General features: G+C 40.3%; 2 protein-coding genes across 2 annotated transcripts; both read right to left on the bottom strand.

The window, feature by feature from the left end:
- Positions 1-4449: 4449 nt before the first annotated feature.
- LOC147458970 (uncharacterized) lies at positions 4450-6443 on the bottom strand. The gene is made up of 4 exons (XM_086509741.1): positions 6109-6443; positions 5936-5995; positions 5276-5478; positions 4450-4911 (listed from the first exon to the last, which is right to left on the bottom strand). Exons 1-4 carry the CDS (start codon positions 6431-6433, stop codon positions 4777-4779), a joined length of 723 nt encoding a protein of 240 aa, XP_086365867.1. The 5' UTR covers positions 6434-6443; the 3' UTR covers positions 4450-4776.
- Positions 6444-6747: 304 nt separating this feature from the next.
- LOC147458969 (uncharacterized) lies at positions 6748-15456 on the bottom strand. Its single transcript, XM_086509740.1, has 3 exons — positions 15063-15456; positions 7423-7564; positions 6748-7321 (listed from the first exon to the last, which is right to left on the bottom strand). Exons 1-3 carry the CDS (start codon positions 15219-15221, stop codon positions 6762-6764), a joined length of 861 nt encoding a protein of 286 aa, XP_086365866.1. The 5' UTR covers positions 15222-15456; the 3' UTR covers positions 6748-6761.
- Positions 15457-22113: the final 6657 nt, after the last annotated feature.

Genomic DNA, 22113 nt, shown 5'->3' with positions numbered 1-22113 from the left:
ATCACTCAAGCAACTCTTAAAAACTTTCAGACTTCAATTTCAACACTTTTTGTACAAGTTATGGTCAACACAAGCATGAACCTTTTCCAATTTTCATCTTTTGGCACTTTTTAGCCCAAATGTACTCCAAGTGCAATGAAATTATGGCTAGGGACTAACTCAGATGTCAGATTTCACCTAAATCTGGCCCAAAAGTCTTCATATGTGTATGATGTCAAGTCTTCATATGCGTATGAGGTGTATAGCATTTGTTTCAGTTGACAGGCTTAGCAAGAAAACACACTCTATGCCTGTTAAAAAGACTATTAAGGCACATCAACTTAGGCAGCCTTCTTTAGATCTCAAATTTTTAAGTACCATGGCTTGCCAATATACATAGTGTCGGACAAAGATCTTAGAATGACCAGTAATTTCTTAAAGGGTCTCTTTGAGAATCTAGGAAGTAGATTAAATTTCTCTTTCGGCTTATCATCCACAAATGGATGACCAAAGTGAAATAACTAATTTAATGATTCTTGAATCTACTAAAAGCCTATGTCATGGAAGTACATCAACGTTCTCAATGAGAGAAGTACCTACCTCTTATAGAGTATGCGTACAATGACATTGTATATACTTCTATGGGGAAAGCACCTTTCGACGTTAACGAGGGAAGATCCAAAAGTCACTTACTACTTAAAGTACATGGGATGTTGTTGATGAATATAGCCGAGAATCACAAGAATCTTTTCCAAATATTAAAGAGGTTATATCCATCTCAAAGCAAAGGCAAAAAGAGTTGTTGCTGCTAATAAGCGCAGAAAAGCGTTAGCCTTTAAGGAAAATGGTTGGGTCTTGCTAAAGTTTCTCAAGGCTTGTCTAAGGCATACTACGGGAAAGAATCCTACGAGCCACCAAGAGTATTATGCTAAACTAGCAAAAAGATACAGTGGTTCTTTATTTTAAAATTCTTAAGCCAATCAATGAGATGGCTTATTAGTTAAAGTTTCCCAACCATTGGCTCATTCACAATGCTAACCATGTGAGCCTACTCAAGCCTTACAAAGGAGAGCCACAAAAAGAACCAATAATGGAGGACCCGCTAGAGATCGAAGATCAAGAAGAGGTGATACAGCCCGAATCGATTCTTCAACACAAAGACAAGGTACTAAGAAATGGTAAGATTATCCGACGATATCTTATTAAGTTTAAAAATTATCCTTTTAAAGATGCTAGAGGGATGCAAGAAACCTAGCTTAAGGATAATATAAAAATTGTCAATGCTTGCAATGCTACACAAGAGTAAGCAAATGAAAATGCATTTTAAATGAACAATTTTTTTGTCTTATAGGACTCATTCTCTTTCTTTTATTGTGTACAAAATTTAAGAAGTATGCATGTTTAGGATCATGTTCGTGTTGACGACATCTCCCAAACACCAAAGTAGAACTTGTCACTCTACTTTGGAAGTATGATATGGACTAAAGAGAAGATATGCTTGCGGCAGCTAAGTCTCCTGAGCACCAAATGGATTAGTCATCCATTCTGGAACGATGTTGTAGGGTAAAAAGGGATCCTCTAGCCGCTAAGAAACATGGACTAATGACTAGGCTTTATCTTCTGTACCTCATAGTCAAGGACGACTATGATTTCAAGAGAGAGGTAATGTCATAAAATATAATATCTAACTTTTTCAAATGATTTTCTCATATTAAAATGATCACTTGATATGGAAAGATAAAAGGGGAACAAGAGTTAGGATATAGCTATGTGCTTCTAGACCTATATCAACAAGGGACCAAAAGGAGAAATGGTTGCATTTCAATAGAGGTCCAAAAGGAGACGGTCTATCAAAGAGCAATGTGCAATAAGTGCTTCTAGAGTTACCTCAGCAAAGAACCAAGAGGAGAGATAGTTACATCTCAATAGGGGTCCAAAAGGAGGTAGTCTATCAAAGACCAATGTGCATCTAATGGAGCTTAAAAGACCTTAGGGTTAGCTTCATTAAAGACCTCCAAAATTTAGTGTTAAAAAGTCCTTTGACCTTAAGCAAGCTAGAGCTGACCTTGAGGTGGGAATCCTAGCCAAGCATGAGGTGCTTTTCGGCTTGCTAACTAAAGTGCTTAAAGTATTTGTGGGAACCTTGCCCAAGCTTGAGGTGATTCTCATGCTTGAATGACTAAGGTTCTTGAAGTGTTCAATTCAAAGATAAACTCTCAAGAGGTATAAACGGTTTCCATGCTTAATTGACTAAGTGCTTGAAGTGTTCAATCCAAACCAAATGACTTAAGAAGCATAAAAGACACGTGTCAAAATCCTCCACATGTGGCCCTGATGATGTGCTTGAATCCTATTGGATAGGCTTTAAAGGGGTCCAATGAGAATTTAGATGCATAAAAATAAATAATTAAATTCTTTCTCTCTCAAAGAGAAAAAAGGACACATGTCCAAATGATATAATTAAATAATAAAAGAGAGAGAGAGGGGTAGACCAAGCATGAGAGGGGGGGGTATACTCTCCTCAGCACTAAAGAGCACGGGCAATTAAATTAACTCCAAGCGGTGGGATCTACGACAGGAAAACTAGGACACGTAGATCGGAACGCGTGCAATCATAGGATGACCCATAAGTAAACTAGGACACGAAAAGTAAACTTGGACAAGGAGAGAGCCTGCATGTCCGCGTTTACTTATCATGCATATGTTTCCATCATGGTCAACATATGTGCACGGGAGTCTTGGATAGGCAACAAGCGTGCATAACCCCCACTTCGGTTCAAATCCCACGCGCGACACCGAACACCCATTTTTTTGAGCCCTTAAACCTCCTTGAGATTCATGCGCACGGCTCCCCACCGTTGATCCCATCGCTTGGCCTCATTAAATTTCCGTGCCCTTCAGTGTTGAGGGTATACTCACACACGCACGCGTGCATGCACACACACACACACACACACATACACTCTCATTGTGTGAAGTGCAAAGTGCAAGAGCTCCATCTCCTTCTCCAAGTTTGTTGAGAAGTGGAGAGCCTACACAACACTATTGGCTATGAATGCAAATCCAACCAAGAGCCATGCTTCAATGCTTAAGCTTGCCATCTTTTTCATTTTCATTACTATGCTATTATGATATGCGAAGCAAGAAGAGTGATGATAAGTAAGGAACTATTTCTTTCTCCTATGGATCATTCTTCATCCTCTTCCCTACCCTCATTCCTCGCTAGCTCTCTCCACCTTCGAAGGTGTTTGAGGCCTTGGGACTGAGGCTTGGGATAGTTAATGCTTTTTGCAAAGTCTATGTTATGTTTGTGATGCATGAAACTTTCCATCTTCATAGCATCACCAAGGTCACAAGGAACACAAAGATTGTATTGTACCAAGTCTCTCTTGATGAGAGATTCTATAATACAAACACCTTTTGGAGGGGGCACCGGCTCCAAATAAATCCAATCCTCAACTATTGTCATGTTCTCTCATACTCTCTCTCTCTCTCTCTCTCTCTCTCTCTCTCTCTCGCAAAAGTATTGTTCATGCCAAGTTAATTAAGAACTGTGTTTATGTTGCTACCATCAATTAAGTTAACCCTCTATATTCTCAAAGTGATCTCACAAAAATGCTCTTTAATTCTCTTAATTTCGTTATTCTCAAAGTTCATAAGCCATTTCCATTACATCCTTTGCTTTTGCTACCTAAAACGTTTGGTGATCTTAAGGATCATCACTAACACTACAAGTATACAAGCTACTCTCACTATAAGACCTTATATATTAAGGACTACATCAACCTCTTGTTGTCCATCTATCAATGTCCTCTTCGCTATCATATGAGCACCATCAAGTTCTTTGCCATGTCTTAAAGCAAAACAAAAATCCTATTATGCACACCTATCCATTTGTGGGAGCAATTAACAAAAATTTAATGTCACCAATTTTATATAAAGCTATAGGAACATCTTATATGTAAACTACATGATGTGCAAACCACTTGTAGGTATATGTGAAATCTAGTGTGGTGACCAAGGAGTCAAACACTTTGGCTAGTTGTGGAAAGAGCATTGGCTAGTTGTGGAAAGAGCATTTGAGTCAATAAAGCCATATGCAAAGTTCAACCACTATCAATGGAAGGATTTTCTTTTTCCCTAGGAATTGGATGGCGTAGTCAATTGATCATTGTGGATTGTTGATCCTTGAGGGAAATGAAGTGAGCCAATGGACATCAAGTAGTCAAGTTCAATGTTTATGGCAACTCACACTTCAATATATCTTCCACCATCTAAATTTCCAAACTTCAAGGAAACCTTGAAGAAAATCGACAGGATTTTACACACATGGTGTAAAAATTGATATAATCATTAAATTTTGACACAAACCAAAATTGATATAATCATTAAATTTTGACACAAACCAAAACAATTTGAAATGCTCGTGTGTTGAAAATATTGTTTTTTAAAGGATTAAGTTAGGGCAAATTGAAATTTCCATGGTCAAGAGGATCGACGGCTCGCATTCAAAGAACAATGTGGGCAAATGATAACAAGTAAGAATGTAAACAAAACGATAATCATCATGATTGAGCCACCGCTCTTGCAAATCTGGGCAAGAGCCTTATCAACATGCTATCACACAGTAAGCAACAATCCAAGGTGGCATTCTCAAGGAGGTTACTTGTGGTTTGCTTAAAGATCAGTAAGAAGTGGAGAAGAAAAGATTAAGAGAGTATGTAAATGTCAGCTATTTATAAGGGAAGCGACTAGCTCCCTTTTCCTTGTCAGAGTTCTGGTTCTGGAGAAAGCGCTTTACATGGTTGTGCACAAGTCCCCCTCTGACTCTGCATCCATACATCCCACCTCATGATTTAACAGCAAGGAACTCCAACAGCTCGTTTTTCGACATCGAAACTGCATTTCGCGAATTTGTCGGAAGCAATTAACCTGTATAACATGAGAGGATAACAGAGTGCTGGTTAGGCAGCAATGTAAAACTATCAACAAGTTGAAATTATGACCTTGATTTGTATAATAATTTGTACCTCAACAGGCTACTTCTCAGTAATGATCTAAAGCATTGCAAATACTCATAAATGATCAGCTAATTTTGGCCATACGAACATGCGCGAGCAATTATTGTGCTAACGACACAGCTCTTGGCACACTAGGTGCCTCAATCATGAGCATTAATCATGGAGTGAGTTTGAATGCGTCTCAAGCTTGGCTCTTGCACTCAGATGCAGAAAGCTTGAGGAAAATCTGAGAGTGACATAACCATTAGTACACAAAATGAAGTTTTGCGACTCACAAGCTTGGTTCCTTCAGAATCTAGCACAGCATCCATGTTGAGGAAGAATGCTCTCCAGCCAGTTACCTCGCTGCCTCCCTTGCTGCCAGCACCCACATTGCATCCCATGCCTGTCTTCAAGAGATCCTCTTGGTGGGACACTTTGTCCTGATGCCAACCAGAAATTACCATACTTTGTATCCTTCTTCGGCTACGCTTAAGAGCTGCACAGGCATGCAACTCTCTCTCTCTCTCTCTCTCTCTCTCTCTCTCTCTCTCTCTCTCTCTCTCTCTCCCTCCTTCGCGGGTGTGTGTGTGTGTGTGTGTGTGTGTGTGTGCGTGTGCGTGCACGTTAGGTATAACCTTTCTATCACCCAAGTGTGGTAGATTGGTTATGCCATTTCCCTCTTGAATAACAGGTCTTGAGTTCATTCTCCTCATCGGATAGATCTTTAAGGTCTCTTGGGATAGTTTCCTACGATGTTGAAAATTCTCTTCTTCTTCTTATTCCATGAGCAAATTACCAAGAAGCCCGAAGGCATTACTATAGCCCCTAGGCATTACAGATACAGAGCTGGTAGTGAAAACCCCATGAGGTATGACAGGATAACAAAACAGGGGAAAAACCACCAGTGATTCTCTCTCTCTCTCTCTCTCTCTCTCTCTCTCTCTCTCTCTTACCAGATAAACGGCCCTTGATATCCAACCGCAGAAGATCTAGCCAGCATGCTGCCGGATTTCCTACATAAACCAAGAGATTCAAAGTCAGTGAACGCAAATCATGTTAAAATCAGGAAGTGTGCTGCAATGAAAGCAGGCTGGGACAAAATATAGGCAACAAGAGTCCAAACCACCTAATCTTTTGTCGCCTGAAACGGTTTGATTGCATGTCCAGCCGGAACTGCTTTGTTTTTCTGGTTTAGCCACCGGATATCCCTGTTTGGTTGGGCTCACACCATCTGCTTTCCTTTCCAAACCTTCTAAAAAATAGTTACCGACTATCATAGAAGCTGTGGTGGCATGTTTACATGAGCATTCTCCATTACACACATTTTGCACCAAAACTTGGTCTCTTTTATGTGAATCATCTTGTGTGTTCACATCCATTAAGTGCACTGTAGTGACAAAATCTGGAGATGAGAAGCATTGTGGCACGCCTTCCATATCCAATGGAGTCATTCTCCTCCTTTTAGCTGGTCTTTTCTCATGGACCTCAACATTAATATTACCCCCCTGCACCTGCAGCCCTTGAGGAGAGGAGGTGATGGAACAGGGGCTCCAAGTAAGGCAGCCAATACTTCATGGACCTGCTTTTTGTCTCTTGGTCTGTTGATTATACCAAGGTTCAAGACCTTCATCTGTTTGAGAGTTTCTGTTTTCTCTGTATCCTGATGCCTGCTGGTAAGACCGAGATTTGAGATATCAGAGGCTCTATCTTTGTAGGACTGAGTCCACATCATCTTTGAGTCCATGGAGTAAGAGATTTTGGAGGCAGGCCCCTGCTTCATCATGGTTTTGCCAAGCCTTGCAGAATCTGATGAAGAGGAACTTGAGTAGTTAGCATAAGTGTCGTATGTTCACACTCAGAGTCCAAGCCTCCAATAGTAATGACATCAACCTCGCATTTCTCTGTTTTGATGTCAGCGAATACCTCTTCTGCAGGCTGTAATGATGTTGCTGCTGTATAAGGCAATGATTCATTGTGCCGCTTGGCAACATCATTTGCTGCCTTGGAAGTGGGATTATTAGTTTCTCTATGGGACTTGGCATCAGAGGGCATGCTTTTTATGCTTTTGGCATTGTTCATATTGTCCCGGAGCATTTCAGAGGGCAACTCAACAGCTTGCCTAGCACCAAGTTTTGGGTGCTTTTTTGGTATGGCCACTTCTCTGAAGCCTGGATCAACATTCTCATGCACTTGCAAAGTGGTTTTGAAGCCTTTGCACATAGCATGTGGAGCACCATCCATGTCTTTGGTGTTTTTCATTTTCAAGTGCGTGTTCCTATCATCGCAATGTGACATCTCTTTAATCTGGCGAGGCAAGGCAGCTACTTTCCTGTCAATGGCTGAAAATCACGGTCTTTCTTAGCAGTGAAAATACTGTAGATCATCAACAATCTCCCAACCATATCACAAAGAACTTATTGACAGCAATAGTACGATGTACCTTTATGGTTTAGCCTCTTGTAATTGAACCTTTTGCTCTTTGTGTTCCTCGAATGCATCCAAAGGGTAGCATGCCTTCTTCCATCTTTGAGAGAGATGGTATTGCATATTACTTTAGTCCTTTGTCTTGTCAAATAGTGCACCTATAATGTACTTAGCAAGATTCAGTTATGGAATTGGTTTGAAAAAAGTCATGATTGCAGGCAAGACTCTGAGGAAGGTTAGAAAATTGTGCGTGTGTATGTGTGTTAATAGATGAGGTTGCATGCAGGAAAAAATAAGAGTGAACAAGAAGCGCAAATTTAAGAGAAGTAAACTTGAGCACATAAAGCTAGGCCACTTGGTCTCTGAGATGCATTGTTGCAGGTGGCAACACACTGAGTTTGTCGGCCTGATCTGCTGGGAAATACCAGAACATGGAAGAAATTGAAGGTGCTTCCAAGCTCTCAAACAGCTAACAAGCGTCTCTAATATGCATTGTTGCGGGCGGCAACACACTGAGTGATCTGCTGGGAAATACCAAAACATGGAAGAAATTTAAGGTGCTTCCAAGCTCTCAAACAGCTAAGAAGCGTCTCTTGAGGCAATGATTTCAAGATTAGGTATCCTTGAGAAGGTTCAATCTGTTGGGGTATAAAGCCCAATGTGGTCGCCCAGGTAAGTGGGCGGCCGCCAAGTATGTACACATATTCTTTTGTTAAAACCTAATAAGAACTCACTATGCTCTACACATTACAGTAGAGCGAGTTCACCATATCGTCGTGCTCTTCTTCTCGCACTCTCTCTCACGTCGCACTTCCACTCGTACTCCTTCAACCGGTATCAGAGCTCAGATCGAGGCTCGGGGCAGCATTTGCAAGTAGCCAGAGTCACCTGCTCAGATTGGAGTGAGATTTGACAGGCGAAGACACGACCCCAAATCCTGTGGGAAAGACCGAAGGGCTTGGTGTTCTCAGAATTTCATTCTGAGGTCATCTCGACCACTATTCGGCATCGACAAAGTTCTGTGCAGGCCATTTTCGACTACGTGGTCTCGGCGGGTGCAGATCCGCCGACTCTGCAAATTTCGGCCTACGATTGCAAGTGCTGAGGATATCTGCACTTCCAGAGTGCTGATTTGTGGCTGTCTACACAACGAAGAACGGCTCACAGTTCTTGGAGACGTCACATACGACACGGACGCACCTACACACAGACTGTAGGCGACATCCACTAGTTCATCAGGTAGCTTGTGTTTGCTGCTTGATATTCCAGATTTCATCCTGACATTGCAGGTACTTCCACATGGGATGTATTGTCAGAGATGATGTATGTCTGTTGAGGGTTTGCTGGCTGTGAGTCACGCAACAAACAACCGCCGCAACGGTTACAACATACAGTGGAAAATTTATGGATGTATGACTTTGTGGGAAGTCTATGTACTGTCAGATTTACTGCAACCTTTGTTGAGGGTTGAGTGAGGTTCAGTGTGACATAAAAACACGTTTCATGCAGATGAAACCTCGAAACCTATGAAACGTTTTGCCGAAACGCATAAAACGGACAAGCATTTTTTATGAAACATTTAAAATTGGGGCTTTTTTTCTATTTTTTTGAGGTCTAGCTCCAGTTAACAAATGATTGTGGTCCCTAAAACTTATGGTTTGTGACATTGAATTAAGTTTGAACTTTGTTCAATAGAAGTACTTTGCTAAATGAATCAATGATGCATCAGTTATGATTCATGAAACTAGTGGCTGTGTTTTAACTTTCATCAATACTGAACATCTCTTTGATCGTGCTCGCTTGAAGTCGCTTCTAAGCAGTGAGCACTGAGCTGTGAGCACGTCTCTCTCTCTCTCTCTCTCTCTCTCTCTCTCTCTCTCTCTCTCTCTCTCTCTCTCTCTCTCTCTCTCTCTCTCTCTCGTGGACATTAAAATCTAGTCATGTGTGCTACATTGTATACATATATCATATTTTATTAATATATAATTTAATGTCGTTTATGAAACCTGTTTCATGTTTTTGACGCTATGAAACGAAACGTTTCAAAACCCCGAAACAACCGAAACCACGAAACGTTTCATGTCACACTGGTGAGGTTTTATTGAGCTGAGGGATTCTCGAATGTTGAGATCCTTTCGGTGATACAGGTCTTGAAGCGATTCATCGAGCACCCTTAGATAGACAGCTAGGATGTATTGACTGTGAGTTAGACAGTTGGGATTGCATCTTTGCTTTACTGCCATTGAGGCATTGTCGCAGTCTATGCTTACAGGACAGTGACAAGACAGTGAGAGACGGTACAGGTGCAGGACAGGTTTACCCACAGCTTACAGTGTTAGAGAGACAGTGGTTTTTTGAGCTGTTTTTGGTCTGTTTTTTGAGTACACCAGAACCATTTTACAAAGGAGACTTTGCCGAAATTTCTACAGAATCTGAAGCTTTCTTGGTTCATTTGACAGGTTGATATTGGTTTAGAGGTCAGTTTATAGAGGAAACTCTGCCGAACTTTTCCCAGGAAAGTAAACTACTATGAAGCGTAGCTATGGCTGGATCATAGGACACTGCTCTTTACAATATCAAGAAGCTGGATGGAACCAATTTCCCATTGTGGAAGAAGCAGATTTGGCACGTGTTGGTACAAAAAGAAGCAGATAAAACCTATAAAGCTCAAGGGGATAAAACCAGAAGATATGGACGAAGATGAATGGAGCGAAATGGATGAATTGCCACTTTCTACCATTATGCTGACTTTGGCAGAAAGCGTTTACTTCAATGTAGCAGACGAGATGTCGGCTTATGAAGCATGGATAAAGCTGAGTGATCTTTATGAGAAGCAGAGTGCAGCTTCACAGGTATACTGGCTTAAGAAGCTTGTTGACTTGAAGATGAAAGAAGGGACACCTATGTCCAATCATCTGAATGAATTCAACGCCATCTACAGTCAGTTGTCAGCTCAAGGTGTCAAGTTTGATGAACCTGTTAGAGCTATGTTCCTGTTGATCACATTGCCGAAAAGTTGGAACACTTTTCTCACAGCTTTGAGTAATTCTGCACCTCCAGATGGTTTGACCATAGCAGGTGTAGAAGGCAGTCTGCTTATTGAAGAAACCAACAGAAAGACAATGGACAAAGGCAAAGGAACAGCCTTAGTTGTCAGGGGAAGGACCAAAAAAAAGGCCAAAGGTGGAAAGAGGAATCGGTCCCGCAGTGCTAAAGGCAAGAGTAACATAGAATGCTACCATTGTGGCAAGAAGAGTCACATGAAAAGAGACTGCAAAGAATGAAAAGCAGAAAAAGGCAAAGAGAAAGCTGAAGACCATGGTGAGAAGAACAAGTCCTCAATGAAGATTCAAGAAATAAATGTGACAAACACTGTTGCAGAGGATGACAGTCTAGTGTCAAGAGACATCTACTTCTTGAAGAATACAATGGACTCAGCTCTTCTTACAGCATCTGATGGAAATGCACTGAGTGACTGGATTATAGACTCAGGGACATCACTTCATGTGTCTCCAAACAAGGAGTGGTTTATCTCTTATGTGACCACTAAAGATCATGTTCGGCTAGGCAATGGGCAGACATGTGAGATCTTAGGTGTTAGAGATGTTCAATTGACGTTTCAGAATGGCTCTTCTTTCACGCTGAAGAATGTGAGACATGTTCCCGCAATTACAAAGAGCTTGATCAGCACAGGTTTACTTGATGATGCTGGCTACGTCACCACTTTTGGACAGAACATGTGGAAGATATCCGAGGGTTCTATGACAGTAGCACATGGAGTAAAGTCTAGACAACTTTACATGATTTATGTATCAAAATGTCTCTACAAATGTAATCAATGTAACCGAGCAGCCGAACGTTTCTTTGTGGCATAGCCGGTTAGGACATATGTCCAAGAAGAGAATGGAAATCTTGTCTCGTTCTGGTTATTTGCCTGGCTTGTCATTTAATGATTTTGAATTCTGTGAACATTGTTTGTATGGTAAGCAAACACAGCAACCACATAAGCATAGAAGCAATAGAAGAGATACACAGTTGACACTTGTTCATAGTAATTTGTGTGGACCTATGCCTAACCTATCTCTAGGGGGAGCTTCTTACTTTATGACATTTATAAATGATTACTCGAGGAAAGTATGGGTTTACTTTCTCAAGCACAAGGATGAAGCGTTTAGTGTTTTCAAACGTTTGTGACACTTATGGAGAATCAGAGTGGCAAGAAGCTTAAATGCTTATGCACTAACAATGGTGGAGAGTATGTTTCGAAGGCCTTTCAGGACTTTTGTGAGTCAAAAGGTATAAAACGTGAACTTACTGCTCCTTACAATCCTCCTCAAAATGGTGTTGCTGAGAGGATGAATAGGACCGTACAAGAGAAGGTCAGAAGTATGTCGTCTAATGCACAACTGCTAAATGGGTTTTGGGCTGAAGCTGTATCAATAGCTGTTCATCTTATAAATAGATCTCCTAGCAAGGTTTTGCAGAAGGATTCAGTGGCAGAGATGGTATGGTCAGGCAAAATGCCCTCATACAAGCATCTCAAAGTCTTTGGCTGTGAGGCATATACTCATGTTCCAAAGGAATTTAGGAACAAACTTGAGCCAAAGAGTAGAAAGTGCATCTTTCTAGGCTATGGTAATTCTGGTGAGATGGGGTACAAACTTTGGGATCCCGAATCCAGAAAGGTTATCCGCAGCAATGATGTTCACTTTAATGAAGCCAAATATCATTCTAAACCAGAGAGGGTTGAGGAGATTAGAAGAGTTGTCTTCCAAGAAGATGAACCTGCACGTGCAAGACAAAATGTCAAGGCTCAACAGGAGCAAGGACAGGATAGAGTGGAACCACAGGTTGTGGCTGAGCCTGAGCCACCTATTTTGTGTAAATCGGGACGGATCTCACGACCTTCTGATCGGTTTGTTTCATCTATGAACTATGTCATATTGACTGATTGCAATGAGCCTTCATGTTACAAGAAAGCAGTGCAAATGAAGGACTCCGGGAATTGACAATTGGCCATGCAGTCAAAAATGACAGCTCTGCATAAAAACTAGACATGGAAGCTAGTTAAATTACCACAGGGCAAAAAAGCTCTACCTTGTAAATGGGTTTACAGGTATAAGATCACCGCTCATGATAGTCACCCAAAGTACAAAGCAAGGCTTGTTGCCAAGGGCTTTAAGCAAGAACAAGGCATTGACTTTGATGAAGTCTTCTCTCTCCGGTGGTCAAGATGACTACATTGAGATGCTTTCTTGCATTGGTTGCCATATTAGATTTGGTGTTGCACCAAATGGATGTCAAGACAACGTTCTTACATGGTGATTTAGATGTGGAAATTTACATGCAACAGCCAAAAGGGTTTGTTGAGAAAGGTAAGGAAGATTTGGTATGCCAGTTGTTAAAGAGTCTTTATGGCTTAAAACAATCACCGAGGACATGGTACCATAAGTTCCACAAGTTTATGCTTTCTCAAAGCTACAAACGTAGTGAGTTTGATCATTATCTATATACAAAGAAAGCTAAGGATGGCAGTTGGCTGATCTTTATTTTGTATGTGGATGACATGTTGATTGCTGGCAAACACTTGGAAGAAATTTCAGCTTTGAAGTCAAAGATGGCAAAATCGTTTGACATGAAAGACATGGGTGAGGCAAGTCATATACTTGGTATGCGCATTGAGAGAGACAGATCAAAGAAGTTGATTTGGTTATCTCAAACAGAGTATATTGACAAGGTTTTGCAACGTTTCAATATGGAGAAGGGAAAGGCATTGAGTGTTCCATTGCCACCATATGTGAAACTTAACAAACAAGATTGTTCTGTGTCTGAGGAAGAACGGGCTTAAATGGATAAGATTCCATATGCGTCTGCAGTTGGTAGTTTGATGTATGCAATGATTGCTACTCGCCCAGACATTGCATTTGCAATGGGAGTAGTAAGTCGATACATGTCAAACCCAGACAAGAAACATTGGGAGGCAGTGAAAGGAATATTGAGATACCTGAAAGCTACAAAGAGTATGCGTATATGCTATGGGAGTCAGGAGCTAAGTGTAAAGGGTTTTACAGACTCGGATTATGCAGATGACTTAGACAACAGAAGGTCTACGTCAGGGTGTGTCTTTACATTGGCTGGTGAAGCAGTATCATGGCGTTCTAGATTACAAGATTGTGTTACTCAGTCTACTACAGAGGCTGAATATGTTGCAGCATCAGAGGCATGCAAAGAATCAATTTGGCTTAATCGACTAGTAACAGATTTGGGAATCAAAGAAGAGATGTCTTTGTTATATTGTGATAGTCAAAGTGCTATACAATTGGCTCGCAATCCAGTTTATCACTCAAAGACAAAGCATGTGGATGTGAAGTATCATTTCATCAGGGAAATGCTCGAGGATAAGCAACTTCAGCTTATCAAAGTTCACACCACAGAAAATCCTACTGATCTACTTACAAAAGGACTTCCCTCAGAGAGCTTTACGCATTTTCGCAAGCAGTTAAGTGTAGGGTAGTACATCACTTCTCTACATCTCTTGTATATTAGCTTGTATAGTAACTTCTCTCACACTTAAAGTACCACATTGGACTTTAAGTGGGAGGTTGTTGGGGTATAAAGCCCAATGTGGTCGTCCAGGTAAGTGGGCGGTCGCCAAGTATGTACACATATTCTTTTGTTAAAACCTAATAAGAACTCACTATGCTCTACACATTACAGTAGAGCGAGTTCACCATATTGTCGTGCTCTTCTTCTCGCACTCTCTCTCGCGTCGCACTTCCGCTCGTACTCCTTCACAATCCATGTTCTGGTTGTTATCCACCGAATGTGATATGGAATGCATCTCTAACCTTCAACATGAAGAGGCTTTCTCAGTCGCACTTTGGGAGCTAATTAGTTGGTGTGCCTCTTGCTGTGACTAGACACAGCATCACCTACAAAACCTACTTTTCTGCCTTGGATTTCCTATTCGATGCTCTTGCCATAAGTAGCCACAATATCTACTGCAAAACCTATGTTTTGGTCTTGGATCAGTAGTGCTGTTTCCTGCATTCCTTCCTTCAATCTTCCTCTTTCAATTTCGTACCAAAATAGCATTATGTTGCCTTTAGAAAGAGGCAGGCAAAACTTGAAACCCAAAACTAACCCTGCCTCTTGGTTGGCATTCCATACATATAACCATCATGCAGTAGTGTTAGATTTGGAGGTGTTCTCCCACTCCAGGGGTAACCTTGAGGGCGCCATCCATTCAGCATCTATATTGATCATATGAGCGAGTGAGTGAGTGAATGAATGTGTGTGTGAAATCCTTTCAAAGATGAACCATTAAAGTATATAGCATTGCATTAAATAATACATTGGCCTGATACTACATTACAATGACATTAAAATCAAGACAAAAAAAATGAATGCACTCGCACTATATTGTCTATGCGTGCATGCATGGACATTTGCTCGTGTGCGTGCAAAATGTAACTCCACTTTAAGCAGAACGATCACATTAATCTTCCAAGCAGGAGGCAATCCCCTGCAATGTGAAGACTCAACATCCTAATTAAAATATCTGGGGTGATGCGTGCAGAATGAAAAGGAGGTCGCCAAAAAATGCACAGAGAAAAGGAAAGAAAGAGAGCGCGCGGGCATGGAGGAAAGGAGAACCTGTGAAGAAGGATTTGAAGCTGCAAGAAAGCATTTTTTTGCAGAGCTGACACCAAGGCTAGACAGGGGTTTCATGCGGCCTCCGTGCACAGCATCATCATCCTCCACAGCCACTTCGCTCGCAGCTCCCTTTCTGTGTCGGATATTCATGCTTGACATGGCCTCAATGTGTCACAGTTCTACTTCTTTGCATCAATCTGGTTGAATTCAGCGTCTAGCGAAGCTTCCACGCTTTCGTTAAAGGTTGCAGGCGCAGCTGTGTGTGTGTGTGTGGGTGTGTGTGAGAGAGAGAGAAGAGAGAGAAAAAGAGAGAGAGAGAGAGAGAGAGAGAGGGAGAGTGAGAGGAAATGTGTACATTCGCGCGATCAAAATTTTGAAATGGCGACCTTGGAGGAAAAATTTAGAGTGCGTTCTCCCCGCGGCAACAAGAGTCCCAACAATTGTACTACACAGCATGTAGGCTTGGTGAAGTTTTGCAATTCTGACTTTACAGATCCCGTGCCGGAACCTGGGCAGGATGTCTATTTTGCAGATGTCATTTTAAAAAGACATCGCTTATGCGACACTAAGTTATTTAAAATCTGGAGTCACTTTAGCAAAGTTTTTGTGTTGCTTAAACAATGTCTCATATGTGTCGCAATTTATGTCTTAAGGATTTCATATTAACTTTTTCTTTTAATCACAACATGTAATGAAAAAACATGTTAGTTTCATTCCAAGACACAGATAGAGTGACCTGAGGTTAACTTGCTCGGCCATTAAAAAGCCTGACAGGCGTTTTCTTTTCCTTGGTGGGTCTTGCTAGGATTTACAAAATACCTGGTTGACATGTTGCCTTGCTTACTAAAATTTTCTATGTTGTTGTTTGAGCTAGAGATATATATATATATTCCATTATAGGCCTTGGAGGTCAAATATGACCTATGGGACCAAAAGAAACATATCAAGTGGTGTGTGTGGAGCCCATAAGTTACTCTCACTGTTCAAGAATGAGTGTCGCAATCGAGTGATTGGGAGAGGAAGGTATGTTGGGAGAGTTTCTAGCTGGAAATGTGGGGCAAGCAAGTTTTAATGTGATGAAAAGTTGAGCACTCAAGTAGGTTATGTTATTCAGAATTGTGAACTTGCTACCAAGGGCATAAAGTGCATAGTTGATGAGATTTCTCACCAGTCTCCCAATACTCTATCTCATAGCATAGAGAATGAGAGCTGAGCCGGATGGATCTTGCACTCAATGAGATGGGCTCAAGCATATAAGGGTGGGTATGATGTCCTCTTCTGGTGAAGAAGATGGTTTTGTACTTGAGGTAGCATATGTATTGTAATAAATGAAGTGTGAACCTTGATATTTCTCCCAAATCATGATACATTGATGTTATAAAAAAGCCCCATTCACTTTGTAGTCAATCTAGGTATCATAAAGTACTGATATGTGACCCGTGTGTTGTTGTGGCGTGAAAAACATCGCTTCTATTCTTGTAGGGATATCTTCCCTTCCAAGTGAAACACTATCAATACTCTGTTCCTACATGTATATTCTATTGCATTTCTAAAAGTAATGCATTACACACACTCTTGAAGATTCTAACAAACATAAATATATGTAAGATTCTACAAAGCATTCTTTGATACCAAGCTTGGGAGCTTCTCATAGACATTGTTTTCCATGAGGTGCTAGCCCTTGTTCGAAAAACTTAGGAGTGTTCTACTTCTATTGTGGTAGAGAGAGAGAAAGAGAGAGACACAGAGAGTCTCCTCCTTCTAATACATCTTGGTTTAGCAATGCTACCAACATTGATTATACCGATTAGGTAAGTTAGCATGGTGTGAAGAGATGAAACCGTATGAAATCAATGTAACAATAAATCTTTTTTTTATATGGATTGGGTTCTAGAATTGGTTTCAACAATAGGAACACAATTGAACTCAATTTCTCTACTCCACTTTCTTACTTACTTCTATCCTTACATCTTTCTTATGAGCAAGCCATGATACAAGTGTACATCATAACATTTTATATGGCAAGAAGACCATCTTTCCCTTGGTCTACTTAGAGTTGGCAAAAGTGCTACCAAGTCGAGAAGTACAAACTAGGTAAGCCATCACGTTTTTAAAGATGAAGGCCCATAATTACTACAGTGTGTAATTATAAAACTTCATGTCTAAGAGTAGAGTTGTGAAAATATAAGGGCTCATAGTTTCCAATGTACTAGACAAGGTTCAAGTTTCAAAGAGATGAGGTGACGTTCTTTTATATTAAGAATGTGATTACATCTATGCTGCTCTCTAGATGCTTCTCTTGGATCTCTATCTATGTTCACAAGCATGGTAATGTTTACGTCATCACCTAATCACAACAATACATAAGCAGCTTAGTATGATAAGGTGTACACTATTTGTTCATGTACACTTTCACATCATTTGCATCTTAAAATGTGATAGAAATGAAAGCAAAGTAAGGTTGCTCAATTGTTTATTTTTGTAGGAGTTTTGGCCATTATACTAAATTAGATGACGTGGTGTAAAAATGAGGATGTGATTGAAATCATGCATGCCATTGATCTCTATCCTCTAATTACAAAATCATATTCCTCTTTGAGAGAGCAGATTGTATTCAACCAGCTTGAGCTTATTTCCTTGCACACAATCTATACAATACCAACCATTTGGCTTAACTGTTGCTATGTTAAATGTGCGATTGGACATTGAGGCAATGTAGGACAGTCTCTTTTTGTGTACACATTAGGTTCCTTGAAAATTTTACACTACAAGAGGTTGTGTGCACTTGTGAAGTTTTTAGCGATGGAAATACATTGGGTTTTTATACTCCCCAAAGTCACTATACGCGTCGCTAAAATCGTCACTATATAGCGACGCTTATAAGCTACCTATAGCGACGTCTGAGAGTAAAAAAATTTGGTGTCAGGGCATCCATCAACCATATTGAATGTTTCAATAATAGAGTAAACCTAAATGAATCCAAGATAATCCCAAATTCACCTTTGAAAGAAAGTGCAAGCTTAGGTATAGACCCAAAGTAGTCACCCACAAGACAATATAACCATTAACTCCATCATCCATAGTATTGTTTGCCTAATAAAGATACAAAACTAAAGAAAGTGCAAGCTTAGGTATAGACCCAATGTAGTCACCCATAAGACAATAAAACCATTAACTCCATCATCCATAGTATTGTTTGCAGAATAAAGATACAAAACTGACAAAAGTAAATCAATGACAATTGTACACATCATAGGCAAAATCACTTGATTGTTAATCTTTGCAAATGTAATAGTTACAACACCATTGTCATTATTGAGAAAATATACATGGTTTTCCAATAGTTACAAAAGGACGTATACAGGTCATCTCATGATACATATGCTATTACAAAAGGAAACTAATGCCATCTAGCTACGGCTAGACTGACGTCGTCTAATCAGACGTCTCATCGCGTCTAAGCGGCGTATCTGTCGGATTCTGCAAAAAAAAACAGTAAGACAGCTTTCTGTAAGTATAAACATATAATTTACAAAATAGATAATTTAAGTATCTACTCGATATCTTTCGGAATCACATTTCAGACACTTCTCCATGTCTATGTATTCCCCTCTGAAAAGAATGCAGTCGTTAGGACAAGCGTGAATGGAATTGTAATCCATTCCCAAGTTTCGCAAGATCTTTCTTGCTTCCTCTCTGGAATCTGGCATCACATTCTTAGCTGGTAGTATCTGCTCTTTGAGCAATCTACACAGCGAAAAAATACGGTACACTTGTGTAAGTAATCTATCATATCATTATACATCTAGAGTTTTTTATTAAAGTAAACACATTGTAATAGATCACTTGAAAAGCGTTGTGACGCTAGTGTCACTCCATCCAAACTTTGTCTGCATATTGAGAAGAACCAGGACTGCCTTCAATCTAGACACACATGCTCCATCATACAATGGCATATCGGCTTCACTTTTCATATCATCATAGATAAGCCTTTTTGAATCCATGATCGTTTCGATCATTTCATCGATCCCGGGCTCAAACATTGCCTCGTTGGGAATGTGTTCTGCATGATCATCCTCCGAGCTGTCAGAGGCTACATCTTGTGTCCTCACGTATGCTGCTTGACCAAAGCGCATGCGAACACATCTATTGGGTTGCAAGATTGCTGCCTGTTGGCCAGGGTCAGAGTCCGATGAGTTATGATTGGCAACAACTCGATCTATAATAGATGGATCGAACTCGCCAAATTTGCGAACGTGCTGCAAAGAAACGCGTCTTGTCCGTCGCACAACATGCTTGCATTGATTACAAGGACATAAGATCCTTGTTGAGAGATAGGTGTTTCGGTTGGACGGCCCCACATCCTCGTCACTACTCATAATGAAGGTAAAAACCTTATAACTTGGACATAAATTTAATCTTCTATTGGTATCCTCCGTCTTTTATCTCTCTCTCTCTCTCTCTCTCTCTCTCTCTCTCTCTCTCTCTCTCTCTCTCTCTCTCTCTCTTTGTTCACACTGTAAACTATCTCACATTCTCTAGTCATGTCCAATCCCCGCACACCTCGGTCTAGAGGTGCACGAAAATCAGAAACACCGGGTTATAATCTCATCTTTATTGGTCAATGCCTATATTTGTGGGTATGAGAAATCTACACACCCACGTCTACATGATAGTGCATGTAGTGGACAAAACCCCTTTGCCTCTTCTCTAGCTGTAGCAATTCACAACATCTTAATATCTCTTCACAACAGATCTTTGTTCGAGGGATTACTTAGCACATTACATGTTGGCCTCCAATCTGAGTATCATGCTGTTGAAAGCTTTCCAACTCAAGGTCGCATCCGTAGAGAGGAAGAGAGGGATCCGTTTGTCTAACTCTAATTTTTTTACCGTAATCCCGAAGGTAGACTCTAATATAAAAACTCAATCCAAAATCTAACCTAAATGTGGTGATTCGCGGCTAGTTGAATATGGTTAGTGTGTGAGTTAATAAGTGTCAGATTCTGATGGGAATATACATATTGTTGTGTAACTAGTGTTTGCTCTTTGGCAAAGCGCGCCTTCATTGGACATACACTAAAATCTAACCTAAATCTAATCTAATCTTAAACTCAAAATAAACCTAAATCTAATCTAATTTTAAATCTAACATAAACCTAAACGCAATCTAACTTAAATCTAAATTTAATCTAGTTAATCTTAAATCTAAATCTAATCTAATATTAAACTCGATATAAACCTAAATCTAATCCAATCTTAAATCTTAAACCTAAATGTAATCTAACTTAAATATAACATAGCTAGCTAATCTTTAATACTGTCCTAATTTTAAATCTAACTTAATCTTAATCTAACATAAATCTAAATCTAACCTAATATTAAACTCAACATAAACATAAATCTAAATGTAATCTAACTTAATCTAATTTAAATTTTAACATAATCTCTCTCTCTTTGTTTTCTCCCCTTACCGGCTCTCTCTTTCGTCTTCTCCCCCTCTCTCTCTTTGGTTTTTTATTCTCTCTCTCTCTCTCTCTTTCTCCCTCTTTCTCTTTCTCTTTGTTTTCTCCTCTCTCTCTCTCTCTCTCTCTCTCTCTCTCTCTTCCTCTCTCAATGTGTGTGTGTGTGTGCATTCTTTGTTTATGCATGTGTGTGTGTATGTGTTTTTTGTTTATGCATGTGCTCTCTCTCTCTCTCTCTCTCTCTCTCTCTCTCTCTCTCTCAAAGACACAATGTGTGTGTGTGTGTGTGTGTGTGTGTGAGAGAGAGAGAGAGAAAGAGGGGAAGGAAACATGAGAGAGAGGAGAGGGAAGGAGCATAACTGTCTCTCCTTTCTCTCCTCGTGTATGTGTGTGTGTGTGTGTGTGTGTGTGTTGGGGGGGGGAGAGAAAGAGAGAGAGAGGGAGAGCGCGGGTTACCTCTTTGCTCGAGCGTCGAAAACTCAGATCTGAGTTTTTGGTGCTCTCGGTTTATTTTTTACCCCTGTCGGTGTCGCTATGGGTGTCGCTATGTAACAAATAGAATAGCGACGCTCAGAGTGACGCCCATATAAGCGACGCCCTAGATTTTTACTTTTGAGCGTCGCACTGCGAGCCTCGCTAATATGAAGTACCTCTTGTAGTGTTAGAATATGAGTATCATACCCTACTTGAGTACACACACACACACACATATACATACTACATCTATACATATATGTATAAAGATATGTACATACATATATATATGTGTGTGTGTGTGTGTGTGTGCGCACGCGTGTGTACATAAATGTATACATATATATTCTTATATTGAAGATTTTTCACGTACGTCTTGAAGCCTCTTGTTGTTGTTATAGTACAATAACTATGACATTCAAAACATTTATGCTCTCTTCATGCCCCCTTTTTTTCAAGACGTGTGTGTGTTATATATATATAAAATTGTATGCTCACCCGCTTACTGGTCGTTTTTGAGTTCTTCCTCTTTCAAAGGTCAGTAAGCGAGATTGTGAAAGAAGGTTTTAATGCATATGTGCGAATAGAAATATACAAAGATAAAGAGTTACATTGCATATGCTTCCATTAATTATGAGTGCCTATGCTTCTGATAGTTATTGTTTGAGAAGCTAAGGTGAAATAATCAATGTATTGCTGCTGTATAAGGGCAACACAGTGGAGTTCATCTCCCACTATTTGTGTTTAAATAGATTTCAAGTGTGTGTGTGTGTGTGTGTGTGTGTGTGTGTATTCGAGCGAGAGAGAGCTTGCGTTGGAAAGTAACATGCCAAAAACCGGTTCCACTACTTGCTGCAGTCGGCAGTTTTTTACTGCAGGAAAACGTGTATTATCAGGCTTTTTCAAGCGCATACAAAATCGGTTTTTTTACTTCTCGAGCATGGTGCCCAGTTTACCATGCAGGGGGAGCAAGTGAGTGTGATTAATGCGTGTGTGTGTTTTTTGTGTGTGTATGTGTGTGTGTGTGTATTGTTTACTGCGACTATTGCGCAAGTGACAGGCCATGTAACTGTTTCGCGTAGAGGAGCTGCTGAATCATTCAACGGGTATAA

This window comes from Adiantum capillus-veneris, chromosome 4 (genome assembly GCF_014529385.1).
Source record: "Adiantum capillus-veneris isolate H3 chromosome 4, ASM1452938v2, whole genome shotgun sequence".
Taxonomy (NCBI): Eukaryota; Viridiplantae; Streptophyta; class Polypodiopsida; order Polypodiales; family Pteridaceae; genus Adiantum; species Adiantum capillus-veneris.
The sequence above is the reverse complement of the archived record's forward strand: the minus strand, read 5'-3'. Positions and strand labels throughout refer to the sequence as shown.